The sequence below is a fragment of the Acipenser ruthenus genome, chromosome 31 (assembly GCF_902713425.1).
Source record: "Acipenser ruthenus chromosome 31, fAciRut3.2 maternal haplotype, whole genome shotgun sequence".
Taxonomy (NCBI): Eukaryota; Metazoa; Chordata; class Actinopteri; order Acipenseriformes; family Acipenseridae; genus Acipenser; species Acipenser ruthenus.
In genome coordinates, this window is record NC_081219.1 from 2,430,645 (window position 1) to 2,451,637 (window position 20,993).

The window sequence follows — 20,993 nt, forward strand, 5'->3', positions numbered from 1 at the left end:
TATCACAGCTGGCACTAACAGTATGTGCCCTTGGCAAAACATTCTGACAACATACTGAAATCAGAATATATTGAACAAATGTATTACTGCAGTGGTTCTCAACCTGTGGTCCGCAGACCCCCAGCGATGGTAGGGGGTCCGCGGGAAAACAAAATAAAAATGGATTCCTCAAACCAGCAAGCCCAATTTCACAAGGCAGAACGTAGCGCCTGCCCCTGTATTACACTAGTTACAGTGTGTGACGTGTTTAGCCTGGTTTCTAGCCACTGGAAACTTTGAAGAAGGATGGTAAACTAACGCGGCAGGGAGTCAATAAAATGGCAGGCAGCGCTGTGAACAAACTACTGTTGGCCATATTTCCTTCTTTCAACTGAATAAGGCAAAGTTTCATCTCTTTTAATGGACGTACAACTGTCAGTTTCTTGCCACGACATGACAAGCTGCCTTGTTTGTTTTGAATTAATGATTTTGTGATATTGCATTTGTGTCTTTATAGATATATGCATCAAAAACAAGATTTATAAAATCAAATTCTTCCTGCAGTTTTTTTTGTGTTATCAAACAAACAGTCTAATCAAACCACACTGCTGCGTAGAGCTAAAGGAGTAACCATGATGCAAAACTGGAATTCACCAAAAGAATACTAAAAACAACACATGAAGAATAGTGTACCACAAATAAGCAAGCACTAATACAGGCCTTTATGGGCACTGTATGGAATGTAGAGCTTTACCTTTCTCTAGGCATCTGGTGGTTAGGATTGTGATGGCAGCGGATACTAAGGCCAAACAGTTTCCGAGCTGTGCGTTGCATTTTCAGTTTATGGGCCTCCATGGAGCTTTGCAGGAGTCTGTAGCGGGCCTGCAGATCCCAGTCATTCCCCCAGAGCTGGTGAACACTGCTGACGGGCAAGAAGTGAGTCGAAGGAAGCCTCTTGAGAAAGGATTTAAATTCATCTGGAAAATAAAAACACCACAACAAGGGGAACAGGAATATTACAATTTAGATTAAACACTCAGAGAATGCTAAACATACCATTGCCTCTGTTTGGAAGACAATTCAATACTTTGCCCTTTTGTGGCTATATGTTGTATCTGCCATTGTTAAGATGAAGTGAGTAAACCCCAATGAGTCTTGATATTTCATGTTAGAAAGTAAAGTAACTGCCCAAGACCAAATTGTAAGCTCCCAGTACGAAGCTCTTAGCTTTAGGCTATGCAATCAGTGCCAGTACGAAGCTCTTAGCTTTAGACTATGCAATCACTGGAAGTTATTTATATGAATACCTATTCAAGTGGTTAAAGTAATATTGTGCAATTGTGCAAGAAATACAACAAGTCTGTTTATTAAGTGTTAGTGCCTCCTTTTTGTTTCCTAGCAACATTACATTTTCAATGGCTTTCACCTACTTGAAACACCTTACAGGGGTGCAAATTGTGGTACCCTGGTGCTAGAGTCTACAATGCTACATGTGCACTCCTGCCTTATTATAGAGATGATCAGACCAAGAAAAATAAATCATTCTAAAAAGCAATTTTATAAGAAGATACAATATATAGATTTATTTTTTATTGTCCTCATTTTTATTGTCCTCATTAACTCTAAAGAACGATAACCCTAGGATAACTAAATATAATTAATTATCAGGATTAAAAAAAAAAATTCTGGTTTGCAAGTAAAAATGTTAAGTTTGAGCAAAGTTATTTTTCCTAGACCTTAACAAAGGAATGCAGTGTTGAAAGAGGTAAAAGCTATCTTCCATTTTGATAAAACATTACTTCACTGGATAAAAGAAAATGGCCATCAATAACACATTTTGACCATTGTATGCTGTTTTGGAAATCCAACCTGCAGAATGTGACATGTGTCCCGAATGGTTTATCACGAGTTTCCTATAAAACAGTAAAAACAAGCTTTCAGAAGCCTCACACTTTGGCTCTCTCATCCCTCTGCTGTGCTCCTTCAGACGACCTCTCAGATAGAATGGAGGGATCAATAAAATCAACGCATCACAAAATGTGTTTGTGTTTTACATAGGAAAATATGAAACATAAGAAATGTTGGCAATACATATCAGGTATGGAATTATTTTGTTAGCTCTTAGTACTAGTACTACTTTTGTTCTTGCTCATGAAAGGCACAATTGTACCGGCTTCTTTCAAGAATTATAGAAAGGGGAGATTATGAAACTGGAATGCATTGATTTCTTTTTTTTTTTTACTCCCTTTTGGATCTCTTCTGCACAGTGGTATGCAGTTGACTGTGAGCGATCCACTAGGGGCAATAGACTTGAAAATCACAATAATGTCAAGTGAATTACTGCAAGCCCCTTTATAATGCTTATAGATTTGTTCTTTACCTGAATTTTCAAAGTCTTTGTAGGCTGTGGCGCAGGACTCGGTCATGCCTGCCAGTGTATTCTCCATTATTTGGATGTCAGTGACTGGGCAGTTGCATTGTGGGAACTCTTCACCACACTGACAGATGCACTGGCTGTTTCGACACAGGTACTCCCCTTCTCCATTGCACATGATGTAACTGAGTGCCGACTGGACAAACTTTTCCTGGAGGTATTCAGGGAAAATGACTTGCAGACCTGCAGAGGAAGAAAGACATAAGAAGTTGTTCAATAATACTAATCAAATTTTATTGGGTGCCTGATTGTGATCAACAAATATTATAAAAGGTAGACGTCAAGCACAGTTATTGTAAAGGTTTAAAAAACAAAAACATTTCTGTGTTTACAGAAGCAGCGTTTTCACTGGCTCCCCCTTTGTTGTGCTGGATTGGTTCTGTGCTTCTTGTTTTGAAGGGTTACTGAACAAGCTTTAGGGTTTAAAGCAAAATGCATTACGTTCTCAAGATGGCTGCTTTGTTGTACGTATTCCTGCAATACCTTTTTCAACATAATTGCGATTGTTTTGATATTTTTTATTAACATATCCTTGGTCATAGGTCAGTTTTGACTAGTTATTTTAGTCTTACATCAGTTATCCATTTGGTCTTTCCATCAAAATTAATTCATAACATCGGCTGCTTAAATCCAAGATGTTCTGATGTTTAATAAGAAACATTTCATTGGTTCCCGAAAAAGGTTCAGCATTTTCATTGGTTCATCTGTCGGTCACCTTTGTCAGGATTCTACCTGCTTGCTCCGGCACAGGTTCAGAGGGGTGGAAACAGGTTTATGAATATGCATGAAAAGCCCCATATAATGGCAACAAATAAATCAATTATTTTGTTAAGTTACAGAGGAATAAGAACCAGTAATACAACCTCAAGCGAGAACCTGGGGTGCACACTCTGGTCCCCGGTTTTAAAATGATAAATAAAACAATAAAAGTATTAAAACCTTAACAGAGGTGTAATTGGTTCAGTTAAGTAATTATGGATATGGCTGTAACAAATATATGGGCTTGAACGACCCTTGCTGTGCACTGGCCTACACTTCAGAACTTTAAGTGTAGTACAGAAACCAGGACCAGCGGATCCAACTGGATATTAAGTGGAGATTTAGGCTTAGGTTAGAGGGAAGGAGACATTTGCTCACACAGTGAGTGGTGAGGTTATGGAATGGGTTGCCTTGTAGTAATTTTCTTGAGGCAGAGTCACTTGGACCCTTTAAGCCCCACCTTAAAGTTTTGAGATCAATCTGCTACCGTACTAGGAACTTGACAAGCTCAGATGGGCTGAATAGTTTTACCAAATAATAATTTTAAAGTGTGTGAAAGTAATCTGCCCATAGGATTACATTTCCCATTAGGATTACTGTTAATTTTATTTCGTACTGCACGACACACAAACAAAAGTATACAAAACAATTAAACAAAGCATTAATATCGTACTGTTATACCATATACACACGCATTGCACAATAATACAAAGCAAATTAAATATCTACTTGCTGAAGCGGTTTTTATAGAAGCAGACGAGTTATTCAGTTGTAGCAGGCAGCAATGTAGCAAAAGTCACAGGGCAGCGACGTCACTTCCCTAGCAACAAGCCTCCTATGTTGGGAATGGGTTCTTTCAGTGCAGTGGGTTTGTGTATTTGAGAAAGGGCAGGAGACAAGCTGATGAGAAGCAATTACCCTCCGCAGTACGAATTAAAATGGTGTACTGCTTTTTATGCGAAAAATTTGAAAAAGCAAGTCAACAAAGTTAAAAAAAATATTTACGATATATTCATAAGTGAAATAGAATTAATACACTGGGCCGCAGTCAGACGACAAATAAGTGAATTTGAAAAGTCTACAGGACAACTATTCCGGCACACTGTCTAGTGCACTGCTTCCAGTCTTCATTGAGTTTAATTTAATCCTTAACATTAAAGTTTAATGCAGCATGTAAGGCAATCCAGATGGCAAGGCTAGGAAGTTCACAATTCACTGACAGTAATATTGTGTGCTGAAAAGTTCAAAATGTCATTAACCAGAAATACATTTCCCACTCTACCTGGAACTGCTGCTCTTATACTTAAAGTTCAGCATCTCTCTCGAGGGCATCTGTATTCTTAATGTCCATGCTGATCAAAACCACAAAGGCAGGCCCACTTTTACTTTTAAGTTAGTTTTTAGAGCTCATATGCCACAAGCTCACAGATGTATCTGATTTAAAATCAGTGTTGAAATGCTTTGAAACTATAGAGATCCAAAATTAACATTTCTTTTAAAAGCATGAAAAACCTCTTCTGTCGTTGGTTGATCTGCATCAGGGGTCTCCAACCCTGGTCCTGGAGAGCTCCTATCCAGCAGGTTTTATAGGTGTCTTTACATCATCAGTGGCTAAAGACCTGGAACACCTGTTAATCTTGACTAATTAAGCCAATAATTGGTTGAATTAAGTAACAGCGATTGGTTGAAACGAAAACCAGCAGCCACAGTAGCTCTCCAGCACCAGAGTTGGAGACCCCTGATCTACATTTTCAGAAACTTAATTAATGCCTCCCATAATTTGACCTGGCACCACCATTTTCACTTTCATTTTCACTGCATAACTAATAATAATAATAATAATAATAATAATAATAATAATAATAATGTATGTCTTCTCCTCTGAAATGTATTATTCTCCTAATAAGTATCTGTTTTTATTTATACACATTTATACACATAATGTAATTAGATCAAAAAGATCTAGTGCACGAAAAGAGTATCCTTTAAACTATTTCATACACACTGCATTCACGTTTACAGTATTCAGTATAACATAGCTATTTTTGTGTTATAAATATTTTCTATTTTCTTATATTTGAAAGTAGGATAATGTTTAATACCTTATATTAGCATTCTAACTTTTTATCAAGTTTGAACCCTTGCCCACCCACTAGGATAGAACATGCAAATCTTGTGTAAAAAGGGTGAGTTACATAGGAGGTGTGGTTTTACACATCAAAAATGTCTGTTACTTCCTGGTATTTATTCACTTCCTGTACTGAAGGTCACATGGTTTGATTTTAGCTAGACCATGGGTCAGCAGTCAGAGTACAGGAAATGAATACATTCCCAGCAAGAGGAGATGAACATATTTTAAAATGCCGGATATTGCTCCTTTAGCTAGAATAGAGTGGATGGCAGGCTATTAGGTCTGTCAGCAATTTAAATCACTCTGCCAGAACTGCATTATCATACTCTCTCTGCCTCTCATATGTTCCAGTTAGCTCCATCCCAAAGACAGCCTGTCACAAACTACTTCGAAAGGAACTCATTCATACCCGAATCACACTAGCTAAATAATGTGCAATCAACACGCATTGAAACAACATGGTTGACATTCACTACACCAATATTTAGGTAGTGTGAACAGGGTAAATGAAAGAAGGGTCCCTTTGAGCAATTAACAGGTTTATTTCTGTTTTAATTAGGAATCCCAGCTGGAACCAAAAAACATATGAGAATTAACCAACGGTAAATGTAAAGTACTCTGCAGTGACTATGAATTAACCAAAGGTAAATGTAAAGTAAGTGGTGACTATGAATGATGCTACTTTTGTTGTTGTAGGTTTTAATTGGTACAATGTAGTTATCATTTGTGGAAAACATGCTGGCAGTATTCAGAATCTGATTGACACTACAGTATCAGAGTCGATATAAGTTTACCAACTAAAGCATTACCATTTTCTGTCAAATAATTACGATTAAGATTGTTGGCCTTAGGCAGTGTTTTAGTTGATGGACAGACAGTACTGTCGCAGGAAGTCAGCAATACATCGCTTTCTGCAACAAACAGTGTCTGTCCAGCACAGCGCTCTGACAAACTCATTAACACAGTCAATCTGCGCTCTCTTTTATTAAAGCATGTGTAAAAGCTCTATAAATGGATTGCTTGTCTCTCAGTTCACTTTATTGTTTTAGTTTGTGTCGCTTATTTTTCAGTATGTTCTTTTATTGTCAGCGTGAACATGTACGTCAATGCAGCAGTATTTGCAGCGCTATGCATCCTCTGCCTCATCTGACCCACTTCTGCTATTTTTGCTTTTTGTATACTTGAAAACATTTTTTTTTTTTTAATATTCATAAAACTGATTTTTGTTTTCTCCCCATTCCTCATCCACTAAAAATATTATATTTTTGTGAAAGTATTTTAATTTAGTTTTTGATCAAGACAGTAGTTACCATGCCCAGCAATTGCTAAAATAATCAGACTTTGATTGGCCAATGTGATCAGGTGATAATGTGTTTGTGAAGTGACAGAGAACCACGTTTGAACGTTGTTTTGATCCCCTGACGTCTAAACGTCTGCTGTATCCTAGGATACAGTGTGGGGCTGCTTATTACAATGTCAGAGTCAAAATAAAACTTTTAATCAAAGTATTGTGTATTTCCTAGAAATAGTACCGGGAAAATATTGAATAAGAGACAAAAATCGGTTAAAAAAAAAAAATCCTGTAATTTTTCGGTAAAATTCGGAATAAACCGCAAACGCGGAACACTACTTATAGTATATAGCAGGGGTGGCAGGAGCCGCATACTAACATGTTCATATGGCGAAGAGCCACAAGACACATACTGTAAAACATGAAATGTCTGCGAGCAAGACATTTTAAATACTAGCATTGTTTTAAAACATGTTTTGAATTCTCTCAAGCATTATAACGGAGTCTTGCACTTACTCTGTGCAGTACAGTAGTTATCGCTTGATGGCAGCAAAATACACAAGAACAAGCAAGAACATTGCAGAGCCTTGCAGCTTATGTCATTTTTATTGTACAGTAGCTCTACAGTGTATTAAACTTTAAATGTAACACTATGGAGTTTTTCCATTATTTGTTTAAACTGTATGTATTATGCACTTTAAATAAAATGTATTCAGTTAATGTAAAGAGAAATACAATAACAGCCCTGATTTCACCAAAAACACCACATAAAAAGACATGACATGACATGACATGACAAGTTCTTCCCTTGAAGATCTAAATGCTCGGTTTAAAAAAAAAATGCACAATTTATTTTAAAAGTGATTTCAGTACCTGCTCATGACGTCATGTAAGTGTGTAAGCAATTTGTTGCAGATGAGACACAGAGGTTTACCACTGTTTTCAGTGAAAGCAAACTCTTCCTCCCATTCTGGCTTAAAGCCTCATACATTTGTGTATTACTTGTGGAGAGTTTGCTCAATGCCATTGTCTCCACGAAACGAACAAGCACTTAATTCAAAATTATGAAATTCACTTTCAACTGCACATCCGACTTTCACTCGATGTGATCGAAATACTCATGCACCAGCGAGCGGTGTCGAAGGTCATCACTGATGAAATGTCCTTGCAGTGAACATGCAGGCTCAAAGAAACTGAAGACAAAGGGGAGAGAACAAAGAATAATAACCACAAATGAATACAGAGAACAAAAAGAATAAACTCGTTTTGTTTATTTAAACTTTCTCTCTTTTCTTTTCATTTTTGTTTAATATTCTTTCTTCAGTTCATTCGAGCCCAAAAGTGTGAGTCACACAGCATTTCACCGGGAGCTGCTCTTGAACTGCCCGGAGCTGCAGTTTGGCACCTCTGGTACAAAGTGTCTCTTTCTGCTTCGCTTTGAGATCCTAAGAGACAGGGTCAGTTGTATACATTAACATATGTATAGTACTTTCTACCGTTTCTGATACAGACCAGTTTTAAGTAATTACAACTACATTGTAACTTTAGATAGTGCTGGTGATATTATTTTTGTCTCTGTCATTTTAAAAACGTGATTGTCCTTTATTTGTAGCTGACTTAGTTTGGTTGTGTGCTGATGCTATCGTCCAAAACACCCTTGAAAATGACATGGGGTTCTTATCCTGGTTACATAAACAAGAATGGAACTGAATGTCAGACTAAAACCTTGCGTAGCAGCTTACAGTTTGTCGATGCTGATGAGTCTGCCTCTTAGAACCTCGTGAAACTTTGTCCTCTCCTCCTTAAATGTGTTTACAACAACTACCCCCGGGACATGGCTGATATGCTTTACTTCCATTACCAATTAACTGTCTATTGCAAGCACACAATTCACTGACTAATTATTTAACCTACTGATGCAATAGAGCACTTAAATAGACATTTTTTGTGTGCTGCATTAAATCACGGCAAGGACCCAATCCCTCTCATATAGCAAAATAAAAGAATTGTACTGTGAAAAAGCAATCTGCCGTCATGGCAGCTAGGACTGCTCTACAGTAAACATACATAATCACAGGGGTTACACAGTTAATGCACAATTAACTCAACAGCACACACACGTCTTAAGTGGGGCAATCACAGAGTCATTATTTCAATTATCCATGCAAAAAATTACCTAACTAGGCGTTTCAATTGGTTTCTCAAGATCTCAGCAAACCACGATCCCTTAAAACATTTTGTGTTTTGAATTAAACAAAAACAAGATGAGAAAAGAGACCATGTTGATAGCATAACATGACTGGCCATAGATACATCTGCTAGTACTACTGGCATAAGCACTCAGAAATGCAGAGTATTTCTTTCAATGGTAGCTGGATGATTGTATGCATGTAAACGTGTGAAATCATTGTATATGTATTGTTACAAACACTGGGTTCCGGTATTGCCAGTATTATTATGTACAAAATGGCTACGTTTAGTGATGTGTCGTGTAAACAATGAGAGAAAGAGCGGCTTTGGCACCTTGGTTTGTGCAAATAATATCTCTCATATTAGCACAGAACCAGTGCCCCTCCTTAGTTGTCATACCAGTCTTGAACCCATGTATGCCTTCCTTACCCTACACTCACCTCCCTCCCACCTTCACCCAGAGTCCCACACATACCCCCAGTGAAACACAATGACTGGCCAAACAATTAGTGATTTTAAGTAAAATGAGAAAATCTCCTGGTCAACACTGTATGTAAATTGATTCAGTCATTCAGTGTGCCATGAGATCTACTGGAATAAGCTTTGAGAGGAGTGTGCAACTATTCATAAACAGTCATTGGAAAGCATAAAAGATCTCATAGACTTTTCAAGGGGCATAAAGATCTCATAGACTTTGCAAGGGGCATAAAAGGTGGTGCCTGTACAATTGGCTTGTCCCTCAGCATTGTGGCTGCATTGACACTGGGGATTCGTTACATTTACAGAAACTGCAGTCCCAAGAGGTGTGTGACTGATCAAACCTGGAGACGTGCAACGTATTGTGACAAGCACCAAATGTGCTACAGGCCCAAATCTAGAAACCTGCATCACTAGACAAGACATGCTCCCACTCAAACAATGCACAGTGAGTCGGTATAGAGCGGGTATGTTTTAGAGGGGTATGTTTTATCAGCCGTTTCAAAACGGATAGGGACGGCATTTCATATGCTCCATGTCCGTGTAATGGAGAATTGTTTCTTGAAAATACATGCAGTAATTTTTAAGTTACGAAAAAAATATTTTTGACAAATTAGTTCGAGTTTTTTTTGCACCAAAATAACTCAAAGCCATCTGGCAGGGAACCCACTTAGATCAAATCATGTAAATATTAAGCATATTTTAGGCGCTTCTAATATTAGACAATTGTCAACCGAATAGCCCATTTTTTATTTGTCCCTCGACAAAACAATGTGCGCCAGAGTTCATCTCCTTCACCCCAGCCTCCATCTGTTTTTTTTGGCTTTGTCTAACGGGGAGGGCACCTATCCTGCCCATGGCTTCCCTACAGCCAGCCTCTCCACTTATCTGCAAGCTAATTTATGGGCAGGGGTACCTCGAAAGGCAAGGCCAAAGGCCAAAGAAGGCAGTGTAAAATCTGTATATTGTAGTCGTGTTGTCCAGTCCGTTAATAGTCTGTTGCATGAGTTTCCTGACTGAACCAGGAGTTTCTGGTTTTTAAATGATGTGTTTGGTTGACCGGTCAGTTCATAACTTTGAGTTTCTACTGTAATATCTTAGTCATTTTGGACACACTGCCTGGCAGTCAGCTACTACTTTTCCAGGAGGATTGTCAGGGCTGTCTCTAACGTTTGGACACTGACTCTAGGTATCTGTTGTGTTGCTTGGTTAATTGGAGACCTGTTTCCATGAGGGTGCCGTGAGGGCCCTCAGAAGCTACTACAAAAAACGCATCCTGTATACAGATTCTGACTGATTGGCATTGCAAGGAAGAAGAAAAATGATGAGGGCGAGCCAAGGCAACGGATTAACAAAAGCCATCCTTAATGGGAGGAGCAAACAGGCAGCAAGTCATCTGCTAGTTATACAGGATGGGCTTTCCTTTGTAGGAAAAAGTGGGTTATGGAAACGTTCTGATGTAAATGGTAATCGCTTTAACATGCTAAATATGCCAAGGTAGATGGGATAGTTATTCTTCTGAAACTAAGCAAGTCATGTACTGTATTTCACCTCAAATGTCCTTGGAAGTCATCTTGTAATGAGATGTGTCTTATAATGGTAATTTGCTTGGACTCCATTGCAGCTGCAAGCCAAGGTAGTGAAGCCTTTCATCAGAGGTAGTGAGCCTTATAATGAAGGGGGAATGTGTTAGCATTGCTACCTTGTGAGGTCTGCATTAAATCAATATTGAAAATGATATCGAACATCTGTCATCATTTAATAAGATGAAAAACTGCACAAGTTACTCTGGGCACCAGGTTTCTAAATATACTTTTGTTAAGGTTTTTTTTTTTTTAATGATTTAGCATCCTTGCTGTTGTTGCAAAACTAAACTAGACCTTTTCAAGTTTCATCAGAATTGGATAAGCAGTTCTTTAGGTATATAAAAATGTAAGTGTGACATATAGAGACAGTCAAACCGACTGACAGACAGAGCCCACATACCCCCAGACTATGGCACACTCAGTCACAAACCTCTTGGACTGCTTTACCTGTTAACATCTGTTTATCCAGTCAGGGTCTGTGAAACCAGCTGAATAACCAAAGCTAAAAGAGCATTCTTTGCAAGTCTCATCAAAACAGGGAAGAGGTTCTGTAATATGTAAAAATGTAAGCATACAGAGAGTGGAAAGGACAGACAGAAAGGCTCCATATGCCCTAAAGACAGTCAGTTTAATCAAAATTGGACACGAGTTTCTCTAGATATATGCAAAACTCTAAAATGACATACAGAAACATGGACAGACAAACAGGAAGGACCTTAGGAAGTGTTCACAATTGGAGAAATGATTCTCTGGATAAAAAAACCCTGCTTCCACGGATACACTGTGTGGTGGAAACCCTATGTGCACCTTTGTTTTTTCTTACAATCTTTGTTACTAGAACTAAACAGATTAAAGAATAGTAGATCATACTGAAAGTGCCAACCATCTAAATAAAGGTTGTTTAAATAATCCCTTGCAATGCAAGTTGACCACAGTAAATCTGTGCAATAATGTTGCAGTATCCCCATGCGTTTCCCATGGTTATACTATGCATTTACCATCGTTTACAATGCTCTACCATGCTTTTAAAATACTTTATTACATGTTGCTATGCTTTTACTGGGGCAAACTTTTATAAGGGGTGGCACTCTTTCAAAACAAAGGTACAGTACATGACTCTTCAAAGCAGAGCAACAGCAAGCACTTGACAAGAGCAAAAACAAACAGACAACAAAATGGCAATGCTAAAGGGTACAAACTATTTTAACTGAGGACTAATACACTGACAGTCTACCTCGTAAAACAGTAACCTTTCTTAATATGTTGTGACAGACACACACACACACACACACACATTTAGACTAGGCTCTCCTTGTACACCCAGATTATGAGGCTCATAATAATGTGTGGTAAAGAATGTCATTACAGTTTGATGACAATTGAAAACTCATTTCTACACTACATCCCTTTATCAGCCATACTTATAACCCAATATGAAATCCAATCTTACTGAGTTGCATTAGGATTCCAAACAGGAACTTGTATAGAATCAAGCCTCATATTTACAATTGAGCCAACACAAATTAATGTTCACTTCCCTGCCTTGAAACCAATTGGCTCAGGGTACGCAAACATTTCCAGAAATCCTTTAAGAAGGGCTGCTGGCACTTGGGGAAAACAAATTACTTTGCTTTTGTTTCACGGCTAATTTAAGGCCAGTATATCATAAGTAACGGCTGCTCTGGCAATGAGATGCCACTGCTGAGAAAATATCTGACTCTCAGCTGCCTTGTCCTGTGTAAATATTTAACATGAGCATAAAATAAATAAATAAAACAGAATCCTGTGTGGAGTCTCAGTTTGAAATGGTAGATGTTGCTGAAAGCACAATGGAGGTGTGCTGCAGTAAAGCTAAGGCAAGCAATACAAACAACAGAGTATGGGAAGCCTCAGCTCTCCCAGTACTGTAATTCTCAGAGTGCAACACACACTCCTGTAATTGTTGGAGAATGGCAGTGTGTTGTGTAAAGGTTTCTGTTGCAGAGAAGGTAGGCAGTGCACTGGTGTTCTAGTGTTCTATAAGGCATACAATGTGTCTTCGGTAGGACGAGGATGTCAGAGAAGATATTATCAGCTATTGACTCCAAATCGTCAGATAGTAAAAATGCATTCAAAAGAAAACCAACAACATTTAATTCTTGTGAAGTTCTTATTCATTTTAGAATTGTAAATGTTTTATTTGTCCTTTGAGTAAATAGTTTAGAGAATCTAGCCCAATATGTAATCCCAGTGCAGGATATAATCTAATACTTTTTGTAATCTGTGGGAATGCTACTTTTTCTGGGGTAAAAAAAGGGTTAGAGTTTTAACCATGGATAAAAAAAGGTATAAACACTCTCTAAATAAAATGCGAGTGAAATTAAATTAAAAGCAAGGTGTCTACTAGATTCTAGACTACTTAAAAAGCTGTAAATGGTTCCTTACTGGTTACTCTGAAAGCATTTCTGTAAGAAGCAAAAAACCGAAAATAAAGTCTCAGGTTCAGTCTGCGTGATCCACTATCAGTGCATGAAAAGCGCAGCAGCTTATCTCATTATTAAACCTTAGCATGTTAAATTACACTCAGTCACAAAGGGTGGAAACATCCCTTTCATATGGGGATCAGACAATACAGTGCCAGAGATTGCTCAAGGGCTAAATCATGCATGTCTGTGTGGGTGTGTGGGTTTGGACATATATATATATATATATATATATATATATATATCTATACTGCCTTGCAAAAGTATTCAGACCCCTGACCAATTCTCTCATATTACTGAATTACAAATGGTACATTGAAATTTTGGTCTGTTTGATATTTTATTTTAAAACACCGAAACTCAAAATCAATTATTGTAAGGTGACATTGGTTTTATGTTGGGAAGTATTTTTAAGAAATAAAAAACTGAAATATCTTGCTTGCATAAGTATTCAACCCCCACACATTAATATTTGGTAGAGCCACCTTTTGCTGCAATAACAGCTTTAAGTCTTTTGGGGTAAGTATGTACCAGCTTTGCACACAGTGTCGGAGTGATTTTGGCCCATTCTTCTTGGCAGATTTGCTCCAGGTTGTTCAGGTTGGTTGGATGACACTTGTGGACCATAATTTTCAAATAGTGCCACAGATGCTCAATGGGATTGAGATCAGGACTTTGACTGGGCCACTGTAGGACATTCACCTTTTTGTTCTTGAGCCACTCCAATGTTGCTTTGGCCTTGTGCTTGGGATCATTGTCCTGCTGAAAGGTGAATTTCCTCCCAAGCTTCAGTTTTTTAGTGGACTGAAGCAGGTTCTCTTGCAGTATTTCCCTGTATTTTGCTCCACCCATTCTTCCTTCAATTTTAACAAGATACCCAGTCCCTGCTGACGAGAAGCATCCCCACAGCATGATGCTGCCACCACCATACTTCACTGTAGGGATGGTGTGTCTTGAGGCATGGGCAGTGTTAGGTCTGCGCCACACATAGCACTTTGACTTTTGGCCAAAAAGCTCTATCTTGGTCTCATCTGACCACAAAACCTTTTCCCACATCGCAGCTGGATCACTCTCATGCTTTCTGGCAAACTCCAGACGTGCTTTCAGATGGTACTTTTTGAGTAACGGCTTCTTTCTTGCCACCCTCCCATACAGGCCAGTGTTATGCAGAGCTCTTGATATGGCTGACTGGTGCACCATTACTCCACTCCCAGCCACTGAACTCTGTAGCTCCTTCAAAGTGATTGTTGGCCTCTCTGTGGCTTCTCTCACAAGTCTCCTTCTTGTTTGAGCGCCGAGTTTTGAGGGATGGCCTTTTCTTGGCAGTGCCTGGGTGGTGTGATGCAGCTTCCACTTCCTGATTATTGATCCAACTGTGATCACTGGGATATCCAAACACTGGATATTATTTTGTACCCTTTCCCTAATCAATGCATTTGTATTACTTTATCTCTTTGGTCTTTGGTCTTCATTTTCCTTCAGATTCACAGCCTGACCCTTCAACAGTGGGGTTTTTATCCAGAAAATGTGACAGCAACTTTAATGGTTTACAGGTGGAGGCCAATGGTAAGGTAATTGTGTCCTCGTTAGGGCAATTTCTTTCATCAGTGTAAACTGGGAGCTTCCACAGCACAGGGGTTGAATACTTTTGCAAGCAAGATATTTCAGTTTTTTTATTTTTCTTAAAAATATTTCCCAACATAAAACCAGTGTCACCTTACAATAATTGATTTTGAGTTTCAGTGTTTTAAAATAAAATATCAAACAGAACGAAATTTCAATGTACCATTTGTAATTCAGTAATATGAGAGAATTGGTCAGGGGTCTGAATATTTTTGCAAGGCACTGTATATATATATATATATATATATATATATATATATATATATATATATATATATGTGTGTGTGTGTGTGTGTGTAGAGAAAGAGCACTTCGTTATATGCATCTGTCACAACCATTGATAGAAAATGCATAAGCAAATAAGCTCAGAAAAGAAATGCATTTCACTTTTGAAGACCAGTCTTATAGTGATAGTATTGTTTGTTTGTTTATTTAGCAGACAAACAAACAATACTATCACTATAAGGCCTCATTTCACTGAGTTTAAGTCTGTTTCTATTTCTCTATACAGCAACGGTATCTCAAATAGTCTCAAATCAAGGAGAATATGACCTCACCCTTGATGAACCATAAACATCTATCTCTACTCGAGGGCCAGTCATCCATACATTTTTATTGCAGTCGGTGGTAAACTAAATTATCATGACTGACAGGTTATTTAGCCTTGTTAGGACACAAACATTATTTCTAGCAGTGAAATTGTGCAGAGGTCAGAAAGGTGTGCTGTCACTGAGATGACCTGTATTCCAACCAGAAAAGACAGAAGTTGAAGGTTACACACATTTAAAAATGTCCATGCATGTATCTGTTGAGAGAATTTACACAACACAATAACTAGTTTAGTAAAAATGGCCTTGATCAAATGAATGTTTTGTTTAACTCCTATAACACATTTGGGTATTGGTATCAAAGCAGGAAGATCTTGAGTATTTTCTAGCTGTTTTCCAGTATAGCTACGTGTACTGTTCAATCAAGGCTGAGACCTCTAATTTAAACATTGTATTATCTGTAAGGAATGGGAAGTCTTTATTGTGTGTATCTCACCACATACAGGGAAGCCATTTTAAGAAAAACAAATAATGGATATGTAAACTGGAACTAGTGAAAACTGCATTCTTACTATTTTAGTAATTTTAGGATTAATCACCCTGGTGCCCTCTCTGTCTCCTCACGTTTATATTATATCGTCAGCACACGCCTACCTTAAAAAGAGGACATTAACAATGCATGTTAATTTGGTCTGTGGCGGGTTCATTTCACATACTTATATGCCACAGTGGCCGGAACATTTTTGTACACTAACATCGCTCATTTTTGTACACTAACATCGCTCATTTTTGTACACTAACATCGTCGCTGACCTCGTTGCTATGGTTATTACAACCGATTGGTTTGTGCAGAAGCTGCTCAGTGTTTATCCCTGTGTATATGCAGGCGATAGAGCTGATTATAAAGACCAGATGAAAAAGGAGAATGCGTGGGTATCAATTGCTGAACAAATGCAATCAAATTGTGAGTATGTTAACCGATGAAGTTTTAATTTTAATACAGTGACAGTATATTAGTCCAACACGTTATTATTATTATTATTATTATTATTATTATTATTATTATTATTATTATTATTATGTGTGCTACAAGATTATTATTTTTTTCAGTATAGGATAGTACATCCAATATTTTCTGTTGTTGTTTTGCGTGCTACAAACTCTGAAAAAGGGATTCAAATGATTGCTAGTACACCATAATGCAACCACATTAAATACAGTTAACTTATTTGGTATTTACGATGAATAAGGATACGATTTTGTCACGGAGGCCACGGAAATCGTGAAAATCATAAATTTGAACAAAAGTCAGTGAAATCTTGGAAATGGATGTAAAAACGCATTTGGTTAGGCACTGCCTTTATTTCCTTTAAAATGCAGTATGTCATGCACTGAAAATACAAATATGCGAGTGTCTGTAAATTGTTCAGTTGTGTATGCACACAGCATTTCTGTGTAGCTATGTAGGTCAGCGAATGAGATTTGTATTTTGTAGCTGAGCGAACAGAGCGTATGTTACTGTAAACTCTCGGTTGTGACCTTCACATACATACAGCGCTTGTTAATTCATTTTTTTTTAAACAAAAAAAGTGGGCTTGCATCTTCAAAAAATATTAATGAAATTTCTTGAAACTTTTTTTCATACAATGTAGCTCGTGTACCCAAGTAGTCTGTTGAAAATAAATACTCACTTTCACTAAAACTAAACATTGCTAAACAAAATACTTTAGATTGCCGTTGAACATCTTTTTTATTTCCTGCAAACTGTAGATAAAAACGTGGATTTTTCCATCCACTAGCCATGCCAAGCCAGGAGGAGGAGGAGGAGGAGGAGGAGGAGGAGGAGGAATTTGTGTTTTTGTGCGAATGCTGACACTTCGGCAGAGTAAAAATCCCTTCACGGTTTCCTTTTATTTTTCTAAATAAACCTTCTTTGTTTTGCCACATTCAATGTTGTCTGGACTTGTCTTTGTTATGTACTCGCCTCATCGTTCACACAGCTAAATAACGACGATGTTTTGCCGAGTCTGTAAAACTAACCCCAGAGATATGAACCATTGGAATATGAGTCACTCTGCTAAAACCAGCTGTTCAGAACAGATTCTGACCAAAGCACCACAGCTTGATAAAAGGAAAAGTCTACCCTCTACCAGTCTGTCATCAGTGAAATGAAAAATTAAGCATTATTAAAATGTCACAAAAGGCTCAATAAAAAGAGATAAGAAGAAATAGGATGTGTGTAACCAGGTAACTGAATCTTAATCAGCCTGTGCCAGTGTCTCTACAGCAGGGCTCTGGTGAAACCATGTCATTGTAATCAGTGCTGTGTTAGTAAGTCTCACAGAGTTTCTGATTAACATTTCAAAGTGCTCATCAATAGCTAGAACAGAGAGGGCTTTTCATTAATCTAGTCACATGAGCTACCAGAAGTCACTTTTCATTTCAAACTATTGACTAACAGATCAGCACACACTCTGGAATGTGTTTGCTTGCATTTTGTTATTTCTTACATGGAATTGTATGAAATAATTTACTTGCTATATTTTATCTGTGTCACTTTGTATCACCAGTCACCCATAAACACGTATGTGGCAAACTGTCAGGAAATGTAAATGGCCCACTGGTCTTAATGTTAATCCAGTTTTAATTAGGCTATCAGCCCAAAGGATAATGCTAATTGACAACAAGGCCTTGCTACTGCTTGCTATTTAATATCAATCATTTTCTTTCATTGTATTGTTAAAAGGGACTTTTGTCCAAAGTTCAAAATAATGAAACCTCTTCTGTTCATTGGTATTTCAGATTGTTAATAATGAAACCTCTTCTGTTCACTGGTATTTCAGATTGTTAATAATGAAACCTCTTCTGTTCATTGGTATTTCAGATTGTTAATAATGAAACCTCTTCTGTTCATTGGTATTTCAGATTGTTAATAATGAAACCTCTTCTGTTCATTGGTATTTCAGATTGTTAATAATGAAACCTCTTCTGTTCATTGGTATTTCAGATTGTTAATAATGAAACCTCTTCTGTTCATTGGTATTTCAAATTGTTAATAATGAAACCTCTTCTGTTCATTGGTATTTCAGATTGTTAATAATGAAACCTCTTCTGTTCATTGGTATTTCAAATTGTTAATAATGAAACCTCTTCTGTTCATTGGTATTTCAGATAGTTAATAATGAAACCTCTTCTGTTCATTGGTATTTCAAATAGTTAATAATGAAACCTCTTCTGTTCATTGGTATTTCAGATTGTTAATAATGAAACCTCTTCTGTTCATTGGTATTTCAGATTGTTAATAATGAAACCTCTTCTGTTCATTGGTATTTCAAATAGTTAATAATGAAACCTCTTCTGTTCATTGGTATTTCAGATTGTTAATAATGAAACCTCTTCTGTTCATTGGTATTTCAGATTGTTAATAATGAAACCTCTTCTGTTCACTGGTATTTCAGATTGTTAATAATGAAACCTCTTCTGTTCATTGGTATTTCAGATTGTTAATAATGAAACCTCTTCTGTTCATTGGTATTTCAGATTGTTAATAATGAAACCTCTTCTGTTCATTGGTATTTCAAATTGTTAATAATGAAACCTCTTCTGTTCATTGGTATTTCAGATTGTTAATAATGAAACCTCTTCTGTTCATTGGTATTTCAGATTGTTAATAATGAAACCTCTTCTGTTCATTGGTATTTCAAATAGTTAATAATGAAACCTCTTCTGTTCATTGGTATTTCAAATAGTTAATAATGAAACCTCTTCTGTTCATTGGTATTTCAGATTGTTAATAATGAAACCTCTTCTGTTCATTGGTATTTCAGATTGTTAATAATGAAACCTCTTCTGTTCATTGGTATTTCAAATAGTTAATAATGAAACCTCTTCTGTTCATTGGTATTTCAGATTGTTAATAATGAAACCTCTTCTGTTCATTGGTATTTCAAATAGTTAATAATGAAACCTCTTCTGTTCATTGGTATTTCAAATAGTTAATAATGAAACCTCTTCTGTTCATTGGTATTTCAGATTGTTAATAATGAAACCTCTTCTGTTCATTGGTATTTCAGATTGTTAATAATGAAACCTCTTCTGTTCATTGGTATTTCAGATTGTTAATAATGAAACCTCTTCTGTTCATTGGTATTTCAGATTGTTAATAATGAAACCTCTTCTGTTCATTGGTATTTCAGATTGTTAATAATGAAACCTCTTCTGTTCATTGGTATTTCAGATTGTTAATAATGAAACCTCTTAGATTTTTTTAATTTCAGCCCTCTCAAGAGTTCTACCCAGTTACAACACACGATGCTTATAGGTGCATAGGTTAGTCATTATCAGTCACGTGCACCCATCTACAGACAATTATCTTAACTGTAAATAGCACGGGCAGGCAGTAGACTAAGACTGGGTCAGTCATGGACATTGCTTTCCAATCAGTTTAAATTGCTTTTAAAATGGAATCAAATACAAGAGGGGAAAGTTTTTCAGAGGGACGAGACATTAAAGCTTTTCTTAAGACAAGGACGAGGGGAATGTTCTCAGAAATAAATGTTTAGTGCTTTTTAAGAGATAAATGACAACCAAATCTTCTACGTGGGTTCTAGGTTTTATGATTAAACTGGTAAGTTTAAACTAAAGCAGACAGTGCTCCACTACTGTATTGTGGCTACAGTGCCTATAGAAAGTCTACACCCCCTTTCAAAATGTTCACCTTTTGTTGCCTTATAGCCTGGAATTAAAATGCATTAAAATAGTTATTTTTTTAATTTATCTACACATCATACCCCACAACTTCCAAGTGAAAAAAATATTCTAGAAATTTGTAGAAAATTAATTAAAAATAAAAACTGAAATAGCTTGGTTGGATAAGTGTCCACCCCCCTTGTAATAGCAATCCTAAGTTAGCTCAGGTGTAACCAATCGCCTTCAAAATCACACACCAAGTTAAGAGTCCTCCACCTGTGCTAAATTGTAGAGATTCACGTGATTTCAGGATAAATTCAGCCCAAATCCAACACAGTGCATCACCCAAAGAACACCATCCCTACTGTGAAGCATGGTGGTAGCAGCATCATGTTATGGTCATGTTTCTCATCGGCAGGGACCGGGGCACTTGTCAGGATAGAAGGGAAAATGAATGGAGCAAAGTACAGAGAAGTCCTTGAGGAAAACCTGCTGCCCTCTGCAAGAAAGCTGAAACTGGAACGGAAGTTCACCTTTCAGCATGACAACGACCCAAAGCACACAGCCAAAGCTACACTGGAGTGTAAATGTCCTTGAGTGGCCCAGTCAGAGCCCTGACCTAAATCCAATCGGAAATTTGTGGCATGACTTGAAGATTGCTGTCCATCAACGCTCCCCAAGGAACTTGATAGAGGTTGAACAGTTTTGTAAATAATGGTCAAATGTTGCCAAATCATGGTGTGCAAAGTTGGTAGAGACCTATCCCAACAGACTCACAGCTGTAACTGCTGCCAAAGGTGCTTCCACCAAGTATTAACTCAGGG

At 37.4% G+C, this 20,993-nt stretch overlaps 1 protein-coding gene across 2 annotated transcripts in view; it reads right to left on the minus strand.

The window, feature by feature from the left end:
* The window catches only part of LOC117964677 (BMP/retinoic acid-inducible neural-specific protein 1), a 138,296-nt gene that overhangs the window by 23,187 nt on the left and 94,116 nt on the right, over window positions 1–20,993 (minus strand). For both annotated transcript variants that reach the window (XM_059005454.1, XM_059005455.1), the window contains exons 6-7: window positions 2,360–2,596; window positions 734–956 (exon numbers count right to left, since the gene is read on the minus strand). In XM_059005454.1, the coding sequence (XP_058861437.1) occupies window positions 734–956; window positions 2,360–2,596 (460 nt within the window). The remainder of the gene's footprint in view (window positions 1–733; window positions 957–2,359; window positions 2,597–20,993) is intronic.